This window comes from Sturnira hondurensis, unplaced genomic scaffold, assembly GCF_014824575.4.
Source record: "Sturnira hondurensis isolate 20B ecotype Veracruz unplaced genomic scaffold, ASM1482457v3 Scaffold0020237, whole genome shotgun sequence".
NCBI lineage: Eukaryota > Metazoa > Chordata > Mammalia > Chiroptera > Phyllostomidae > Sturnira > Sturnira hondurensis.
The window spans coordinates 2358459-2368782 of NW_028092868.1; the positions used below are offsets into that span (position 1 = coordinate 2358459).

The window sequence follows — 10324 nt, forward strand, 5'->3', positions numbered from 1 at the left end:
CCCCTATAAGTCAGATGTTGGAATGTTTAAAGATGTCCTTGAGGTTCCTAAGCCTCTCATTTTTTTTTATTCTTGTTTCTTCATTCTTTTCTGTTTGGTTGTTTCTTTCTTCCTTCTGGTCCACTCCATTGATTTGAGTCCCCATTTTCTTCCCATCACTATTGGTTTCCTGTGCATTTTCCTTCATTTCACTTAGGTTAGCCTTCATTTTTTTTGCCTAATTTGCGACCAAAATTAACCAGTTCTGGGAGCATCCTGATCACCAGTATTTTGAACTGTGCATCTGATAGGTTGGCTATCTCTTGGTCACTTAAAAGCACTGGCTCTGGGGCTTTGATTTGTTCTTCTGTTTGAGCCATAATGTTTTGGTCTGTTTGTGCCTGTTATGTATAAGGGGCGGAGCCTTAGGTGTTCACCAAGGTGGGGCAACCCAGTTGCTGGGTTGTGATGCTATATGTGGGGGCGGAGTCAGAGATGGAATAATGGTGCTTAATCCATTCTCTCTTGAATTTCGGTCCCCTCTGCCACTTCCCACAAGCAAATTGGGCCTTTCTGGTGCTGGTTCCTGGGTGGGTGGGCTTGTGTACATTCTAGGACCCTGTGCGTCTCCCCAACAAACTCTCCTGTGAGGCGGGAGTCTCTCCCAGCACCTCAACCCCCACAAGTTTTTCCAGTTGGTGCTTTTAGGCTTTATTTCCCGTCGCTGGGGCCCTGGGTTGCATGGTCTCACAGCCCATTTTTGCCTGGTTTATCTGCACGCGACTGTGTGTCCATGGTCAGCCAGCCACCTTGCACGTCTCACTGGGTCTGCCAACCACCACCTCTTTCTGCTGGGACCCTTTCAGCCCCTCTTACTGGTCTGGATGAATGGTTCGTGTTGTCGGACTTTGGTACAGTTCAATTTTCTGTCTGTTTTGGTTGTGTTTTTGTTTCTAAATCTTTGTTGTCCTTAAATTTCTTTGTGCGAGGAGGCACAGTATTTCCACCTATGACTCCATCTTGGCTGGAAGTCAGCTTAAAATCCAAATTTTAAAACAAGCATTTCAAAAACTTTTAAGTTCAACTCACCAGTCATATCATTCTAATCATAAATCTAGTGAATATTAATAACTTCTAAGACTTTAATTACTAATTTGTCTTTTTAAAATTAAAACTGCTTTAGGCAGCTTATATTGCACTTATTCATGTTATATATAAGTAGATTACCAAATGTATCACAATAAAGCTGGAAAAAATAAAGTGGAGTAGAAAGAACTCAGTTTTCTTAAAAGATCTTTTTAAAATAGAGCGATTGACTGACAAACCAACCTCCTATGTACTTCTATTGAAATATAATAAGAAAACTTGTGAAGATAGTACATTTCATATCTTCTAAAAAATGGTTTTACAATCCCAGTAAGAATTTAACTTCAAAGAACAGTCTATATTCAACTTTCTGACTTAAATTAGAACCCTCAAGCTTATCTCTTAAGCACCCCACCAAGCCAAATTAAAGATTTTCAAGTACTTAAACACAAACTATGCACAATGTAACAAAAGAAATATTAGCACTGTTAGTTTGAGTCTCTTAAGCAGTTCCACACATAATTCCAGATTTTCCTGAAGTTGATAAAGACCCAGTAAAAAGTTAGGTAAAAATTACTGTATTTTGCTGTGTATAATGTGCACTAATGTTTTTGGCCCAAACTTTCAGGAAAAAAATCTTTTGTTTTAATTTTAAAATTCAATTATTTATTTATTTATATTTACAAACAAAACTGATTATCATATTCCAGGGTATTATTTTGCATACAGGTATCATCCTTGCTTTCTAGAGTTATGCTTTTAATGCATCAGCATAGATAAAAGAATTAAAAATATTTATACCTGGCTGGTGTAGCTCAGTGGATTGAGCACAGGCCTGCGAACCAGAGGACTGTGGTTCGATTCCCAGTCAGGGCACATGGCTGGGTTGCAGGACAGTTCCCAGCAGGAGAACCACGACAGGCAGCCGTACATTGATATTCTGTCCCTCTCTCCTTCCTTTCCCCTCTAAAGATAAATAAATAAAATCTTTTAAAAATATTTATATAGATATGGAATTAGTACTACCCATGTATTATGCACACCTTTATTTTTCCCTCAAAAATTTGGGCAAAAAGTGCACATTATACATGGCAACATATGGTGCCTTCCCAAGTGATATAGTGGTGGGGTGGGGGATGGAGGAAGTGAAGAAGTGAACCCCTTCTTAAGTGACTGAGATTTTATGTCAAGATTTTCCTTTTACTTATTTATTTATTTTTAATTTTCGAAAAGATTTTATTTATTTATTTTTAGAGAGAGGAGAAGGTAGGGAGAAAGAGAGAAACCTCAGTTGGTTTCCTCTCTCAGGCCCCCCATGGAGGGCCTGGCCGGCAACCCAGACATGGGCCCCCACCAGGAATCCAACTGGCGACTTTTAGGTTTGCAGGCCGGTGCTCAGTCCACTGAGCCACACCTACCAGGGCTTATTTCTTTATTTTAAAATTATAGTTGACATACAATATTGGCTTCAGGTATACAACACAGCGATCAGATGCTTATAGAACTGTCCAAGTGATCCCCACAGTAAATCTAGTAACTGCGGTACCTCCTTAGTATGGTATTACTGACTCTATTCCCTGCACTGTACATCACCGCCCCCTGGCTTATTGTATAACTGGCAGTTTGGACTTCTTAATCCTTCCTCTCACCTTTTCCACCCATTCCTGCGCCCCTCGGAGATTTTCGTGGGGCCCTGTCAGGCTGAGCCCCGTCTTTACAGCCACGGACACAGGCTCCAGCACTTACGGGGCTGGGATCAGCCTGTAGTTTGAGGGTCCATCAGAGTTCAGTTTTCAAGCCTCTGTCTTTAGTTACTACCCATGTTACGGCCCCATTTGGGTAGCTTCAATGTGTCATCTATTTGGTGCTTCCTTTCTCTGAATTCACTCCGACTCTGAAGCCATACTGCCTTGGGTCAAGTCCTGCCTCTGCCTATTACTAGCTGTGCGACCTTGGGAAGACTCTGAACTTCATGGGGCTTCGGTTTTCTTAGCCATAAAATGGAGCGGTAAGAGGACCCTCTCACAGGGTTACTCTGAAGGTTGAGGTGTGTGAGGCCCTGTGGGTCAGTGTCTGACCCTGAGCTAGCTTGGTTTATGAGTTTGCTGTGACTGTCACTGATGCACCGTCACTGTTACATGTCAGGACCACAAAGTGTAGCGCTATTCACAAGGTATCTAACTAGGTCCTGTGCTTGTTAGGGCCTGGGCTCAGGGCCACAAGCCTAAGGTCATTCTGATGACCCATGTCATCCCTCGGCCTCTTAGGCATGTCACATGCTCCCTCTGCTGGACAATACCTCAGACTTAGGCCAAGTCCCAGACCCACACACATTTCCTGCTTTTTCCTTTAGGGTCTGTGTGTTTAGTGAAGTGGGTTGATGGCCCTTTAAGAGGTGGTAGCTAACTCTCGGTTGCCATGGAGACAACTGGAAACACACTGGTTAGTAAGCAGCAGGCAGCAGGCAGCAGGCAGCAGGAGGCAGGCGGCATGTCCTCTAAAGTTGAGTCCAAAGGTAGGAAGAGGGGTGCTGGGGCTGGAGAGCAGAGGGCCATCTTCTCTCCGACAATCTGCCCGGAGGTAGCCTTGGAGGATTCTGCTCTTGGGACAACTGCCCGTCCCTGTTCTTCTCCCCGGGGTCTACCATCTCCCCCTCTTTTCCCTCCATAGGCCCCAGAGCCAAGGAGCAGCAGCAAGCCTCAGCCCCAGAGAGTCTGCCTCCCCCAAAGGCCAATGCTAAAGCCATTCACTTCCTCACCTCCCTCAGTGAGCCCGGGCAATGGGTGTCGGGAGAGGGGGGCACAAGTGTGGAGAGGAGGAAGGAGAGATGCCCAGACCTGAGCCCCGCCTCTCTCAACATTGATTCTCCTGAGACTCTGAAAGGGTTGATATTGAAATTTTTTAAGGGATGACCTCAGGACATGGGGGTGGCTGGGGTGTGACTTCACCTGCTGGCTGCTGTAGAGGTCAGAGGAGGGGAGGCAGAGGCTGCCTGGGAGATGTGGATGAGGAGGGTGTGGGTGGGGAGTGTGGAACACTGGTGGCCAGGGGGTCGGAGAGCTGAGGCCTTAGGAGCTGGGGCTTTAATCTGTCCCCAGGGGAGGAGGAGCTGCAGAAGCTGTTCTTCTCAGAGACGCTGGCCATGGTCTCAAACACGGGGGAGCCTCAGGGAGAGCTGACCATTGAGGTGAAGAGAGGGAAGTATGAAGGCAGCTTCAGCGCCTTGTCTCACTGTCCCCTCGTGCACGCCGTGAGCCGTGGCTTCATGGACAAAATGCTCTGTGGAAACTCCCTCCTGGGTAGAGTCCCTGCTTCCTAATGCCCTTCACCCCCATCCTTCCTCTGCCTCCCCCCCACCCCCCGCCCTGGTTCCCAGAGCCTTACTCAGACCAACCCTTGGACTGCATCTCAGTACCAGAATGAGACACAGTGGGTGTGTGGGAGGTGGGGGTGTCAGGGTGGGTAATCACAGCTGTGGACTTAGGACAAGAGCAATGGTTTTGTCTAGCTTTTTCCTAAGTCTCTCCCCTGGGCCACCACCCTCCCCGGCTGCAATCTCCAACCTGCCTCCTGCAAAGGCACTGCTCTCCACCCTCCACCCCAGGCTATCTCTCATGGAACTTGGAGACCCTGGAACAGCATAGTCAGGAGTTCATCAAGGTACCTCCCAGGGCCCCCAACCTTGATCCCAATCCAGGTGAGAGAATAGAGACCCTGAGAGGGAGGGAGGGAGGGAGTGGGGGCTCAACAGAATTCAGCTTACCCTGGCTGGTGTGGCTCAGTGGGTTGAGTGCCAGCCTGTAAACTAAAAGTCACTGGTTCGATTCCCAGTCTGGGCGCATGCCCGGGTTATGGACCGGCTCCCCAGGTGGGGGTGTGGGAGAGGCAACCAGTCCACGTTTCTCTCCCTCCCTTCCCCTCCCTCTAAAAATAAATAAATAAAATCTTAAAAAAAAATACAATCTCAGCCTAACTCTTCAGTTACCCCTGCAATCCCCACCACAAAAATGGAAAACAAGCCGCCCAGGGGACTGGGGTCAGCTCCTGATGACCTTCTAGTGCACAAATGCTGGCTCCAGCCCACCCTGGACCCATCCAGCCTGAGAGCCTAGCGCCTCCTAGGGCCACGGGGGCTGACCTTTCCCAGAGTCTGGCCTTTCCCAAGGGCCTGTCACTACATCATCACCTCCAAATGCTCCTGCTCTGTGCCCCTCACAGCCAGCCTTCACCACTTCATTAACTTCTGAAATGTGTAACTTGTGGAACGTGACCCCTTTCAACCCTGGAAGGCACTTTTGCCTAAGAGCCTTCCCTCAGAAACCACCCCCATCTTTTAAAACCTGTATTTGAAGCGATTTGCTTTTTAACTTCATAGTGCACCATAGTATGGCTTCTCTTCCCGAGATTTCCTACACATGGAAGGTTCTCTATCCAAATCTGCCCCTTGGTTTTCTAGTTTATAGAGGGGAATGGACAAGAAGACCGCTGGAAGGGGCAGGGGTGGTCCTGTTTGTAGGCAATCTGGTGAGCCCCGTTCTCCCTTCCACGCTCTGGCCCTTAGTTCCACACCCTCCCCGTGGAAAGGAAGACGAGTTTGCTGAAGCAGGAGGACCAGCTGGCCATGACCAGAAGTGTCAAGGAGGGCGAGGTGAGGATGGGCACCGTATTCCACATCCTCTGGAAACCAGAAGCCAGGCTGTGTCAGGCCAGAAGGCTGCAGGAGGGTCTCGGCGAGGACCGTATGCCGAACACCTGGCTTGCCCACCCTCCTGCCTGCACATTCTTAAACCAGATTTGTCCTGGTTTAATAGGAAGTGAAGACTGAAGTGACATTTTTCCCCTGGCACTCAACTGCGGGCTTCATTTCCGAGGCGGCCAACCTGCTGTTGCTGAGGGTGATGGCCTGGAGGCGGATGGTGCCCAGCAACGCCCGCTTCCTGGCCTTGGACTCGGAGGGCAAACTCTGCTCTTCCACTTACGTGAGGGATCTCCCTGGTGGGGGACTTGGCCTCGGGGCACACTAGAAGGGGCAGGAGAATGCGGAAGGGAGAGAGATAACTGTGGAGCAGAAGAGGGGTGGGGTGGGGATAAAATCAGGACAAAGGGTTGAGATTTCCAAAGGCAGGAAAAAGTAAGACCACATTTGTGAGTGCAAGTGGGGGCAGGTGGAGTGAGCAGCTGGGGGGAAGCAACACTCTCTCGTACAGAAGTCAGTCCAGGAAAGATACACGCAGTGGAGGGCTGCTTTTAAAGACATATTTTTTACCACCAGGAAATGCAGCGTCTCCAAGGACACTCAATAGTCTTCATTATGTCTCAACCCTGAAGGTCTTCCTTTTCTGTGTGTGTTTTGGCTAAAATTTCGTAATCGACATACTTCAGGCTAACTGCAATATGTGATCTTTAAAGCCGTGCCTCTGAGCACACACTTTGGGGGCTGATTTGACCAACTTTGTAAATGACATCCTAGTCTTCTCTATCACACATGACAAACAGCAGCGTGTTCAACCCGAACAGCCGTGTGTCATTCACCCCCATTGTCTGGGAAACACATGGTAGCACTTTTCTCCCACAGCCACAGGCGTTCACAGGGTTTGAGTTGCGACAGAGCATCCTGCCTGCAGCAGCGTGGGGGCCACAGGTGTCAGTCCACTCGCACCCCCAGAGCCTCACTGCCCTCCAACCCCCAAACAGCCCCCCCTACACTCATACCTGATTGGTTGCTCTCCATTCCTGCAACAGAATCTGCCAACTAGAAGCCCTTGGTCGCAGAGAGAGGGTGAGGAGCGGTTGGGGCGGGAGCAGGCTGAAGCTGGCTACGAGGGGACCCCCAACTTACCTCTGGGGACACAACTCAAATCTCACGGCGCCTGAGTGTCTGGACAGCCAAGAGTTGCTTATCTCTGATGAACAAAGAATGAAGCTGTACAATGGAGAAAAGGGCCAGGGAAAGATTTGGGGGGAGACCCAGACAGGCATCCACTTCACCTCCTTCCCTCATTTCGGCTGCTGCCAGGAAGCTCTGGGCTCCCAGACCATCCAGGTGGAGGGTCAGCAGGTGGAAGTGTTCATCGTGGAGCAGGCTGTGCATTCGGATGAGGGCATCCCCACGTCCTGCCAGTACTACATGCTGTCCGATGGGTGAGCTGCCGGCACCGGGGACAAGGGGGCAGTGTTGAGCACAGCCTGGGCGCTCAGCTTCTCTGGAGGGCGAGGGGGAGCAGGAGGACTGCTGTGTGTGGGCACACCACCAGGAAGAGCTGCTGTTGAGATCGGAGTGTTCCTCCTTATCCACATCCGTCACCCTTCCTTCATGTATTTATTCCCTCATTCTCCCGATCCTCACGGTGCCTCCCAAAGCTCACCGAGGGGCTCTAAGTGGCTGAGGACATTCACACCAACTCTCTAGGGCTTAAGGCCTAGTTAACATGGTGTCACGGATATTGGGGGGTAACAATGAAAAATCACCAAGGTTTGAGCAACACGACCCTGGATGAAGTGCTGGGGGGCGGGGCATTCTGACATACTGCCAAGCTGTCATCAGCAAAGCACAGGCTCCAGACCATGAGGGGAAGAAGAATTTATTTCTTGAAATTTACAAAGAGGTATTGACATAATCACTACACTAAAACAAACAAACAAACAAACAGTAATCAGAACATCCTTGGCCTCCCTTGGTTCACAACTCAGCGTGTTGTTCTGGTTTTCACATCACACACCAGGAGGCTCGTGATTTTTTCAGTGCTCACAGCTCTCAAGGCCTCCAGGCCTGGCACACCAGCACGCATCTCCGGGGGTAGGAACCGTACCCACTTTGAAAAGCCGGGGTCATCATCCAGGGAATTAGAACTGGAACTGGACCTGGGAACTGGAAGATAAGTGGGAGGAAGGGCAGCAGTGAAGGGAAGCAGCTCTCCGGAGATGCCCACCCTCTCCTGTGTTGCATTCCAGGCACCTGGCCAAGAGAGTCCAGGTGGGCTCCCCCAGCTACTGTGTGGTCACCAAGATGCCCATCTTGAGGGAGGAGGGTGAGTAAAGCCCCTAGGCGGTGGGATTGTGAAGGGGAGGTGGGAAAACCTGGGGCCTTCCCTGGCGCAGGGGCTGGATTGGGTGTGCGGTGGGTGGTATCAGAGCCCACATCAGATGGGGAGTATTTGCCCTCCAGCCCTCGACCCCAAGGCAATTAGGGGAGGATCTTTTCACAGAGAACCACTTCAGCAACTCTGCCCACGTGGGCAGAACCCTGGGTTTCACCTGCACCTGCAGTTCAGGTGTTCTCGGGCATCCCAGTGTATCCGAGGAGGGTTCTGGGTCGGGATAGCAGACTTCTTCCCTCGGCACCCAGATGAGATTGAGCCTCGCCACCCAGATGAGATTGAGCCTCGCCCAGTGTTGGAGAAGACGCCCCTGCCGTGGGAGGAGGACATGGAGCTCTACTCGAGGTTCCTGGAACGGAAGGTGAGGCCAGGCTGCAGCGGGCCTGGGGTCCCCACGTCCCTCCCCGCACCCTGCACACCCCCTCCCCGCATAAACTCCACCATTGCTGATCTCTCTTCAGGGCCGGTTGCCTTGCACACCCCTGGGGGATGGGAGGCCCCGGCATCCCCGAGTCCTCCTGGGAGGGAAGTAGGGAGCACGGGGCTCCTGGTCCTGCTCAGGCTCGGTCCCCACCAGGAGCAGCTGCGGCTCAGCCACACCAGGTACCTGCAGCAGCACCCGGACGCCGAAGCGCTCGTCTCCGACTTCCTTCTCTTCCTGCTGCTGCGCCAGCCGGAGGACGTGGTCACCTTCGCCGCCGAGTTCTTCGGTCCCTTCGCGGCGCGCTACCCGCGCACCTCCCCCTTGCGCTCCTCCAGCCGGCCCAGCCCCTTCCGTTCGCTGGACCCCTGGCTCCACTAGGCCGGAGCGCGGCTGGCTGGGAAGACCCAGGAGACGTGCTTTACTGCCTGCGGCTTTGATGAAAAGGAACGAGGCCCTCCTGCCCGTGCGACCCGGCACCTTCCGTGGCCAGTCTTGTGTCTTGGCTAAGAATGGGAACCATTCACATCGTTTATCGAGCGAATTTCAGCCTTTCTTCCTAAATGCTGTTTCCATCATTATCCTCACTTTACAGATGAGACATTAGAGGCCCAGAGAGGTTACGTAACTCTTATTAGAGTGAACACGTGGGAAGCGGATTCAGACCTGGAAGTTAAATTCCCAAACCCGCGCTCCTCTTCATTCGTTTCGCAGGGGTGGAGGGGCGGGGCTTCTGGGCCCTCAGAGTCATTCTGAACACCGCTTAGCTAACTGCCCACTACCTGGCCCTCACCCGAGGAAACAGAGCAGATGTTGTGGGCCGTGGGCGGAGGGTGGGAAGGGATCTGGACCACCCCTGGCCTCGCTCATCTCCTTCGAAGCCTCCCAAACGCCCGAGGCCAGCCCTCAAACTCCACCTGTCCTCCCTTCTCTACCGACACAAGGGAACCCCCAAACTTCGTGCCTGCGGCCCCCACTCACCAGCTCCCGGATAAGACTGGACGGACAGGTGGTCATCTTGTTGAATGTCAGTCTGTCTAGGGGTTTGTTTCTGTCCAGGGCTGGTGCTGCTCAGTGCCAATTTCTGCCCTCCAAGCCTTTTTGTTTTTGTTTTTATTTTTTATTTTTGCTATCATGAACAGTGCTTGCTGCATCGAACACTCTTGTGGCTAAATCTTTGCATATCTAAACAATTATTTCCTTGAGGATACATTCTGAGAAGTGTAATTGTTGCACTGATGTTAATGTTTTTGTTTATTTTAACATACTGCCAAACTCTACCCGTGCAGTACTTTCTGAGGGTCAGATAAAGCATCCCCCAGAGAAAAGGACGTGTAAACGTAAGGAAGTGTGATCCACGCGCATGGCCTGCAGCGGCACTGGCCAACAGACCTTCCTGCAAGGATGGAAATGCTCCACGCCTGCAGTGTCCGGTAGGGTGGCCTCTGGTCGCATGGGGCCACTGAGGACTAGAAATGTGGTTAATAGGACTAAGAGTTTTACTTTAACTTTAGTTCATTTCGATTTAGATAGCCACAGGTGGCTATCATATTAGACAGCCCTGGAGAGTAAGTTCATTCAATCAGGCAAGCAGCTCAACAAACATTGGGCTCCTTCCATGTGCCAGGGTTATTTTGGGCACTGGGAGGTCAGCAGTGACAAGACAAAGTCCCTGTCCTCAGGGAGCATGGGAAGATGGACAATGAGCACCAAGGTGCATAATGTCATTTGTGAAATGTCA

At 51.0% G+C, this 10324-nt stretch overlaps 1 protein-coding gene across 1 annotated transcript; it reads left to right on the plus strand.

Annotated features, from left to right (window-relative positions):
- The first annotated feature begins 3475 nt into the window (after positions 1-3475).
- CATIP (ciliogenesis associated TTC17 interacting protein) lies at positions 3476-10324 on the plus strand. Its single transcript, XM_037029176.1, has 10 exons — positions 3476-3580; positions 3736-3831; positions 4164-4364; positions 4670-4725; positions 5627-5713; positions 5877-6044; positions 7082-7206; positions 8017-8093; positions 8435-8523; positions 8740-10324. The coding sequence occupies exons 1-10, from the start codon at positions 3484-3486 to the stop codon at positions 8962-8964; spliced, it is 1221 nt and encodes a 406-aa protein (XP_036885071.1). The 5' UTR covers positions 3476-3483; the 3' UTR covers positions 8965-10324.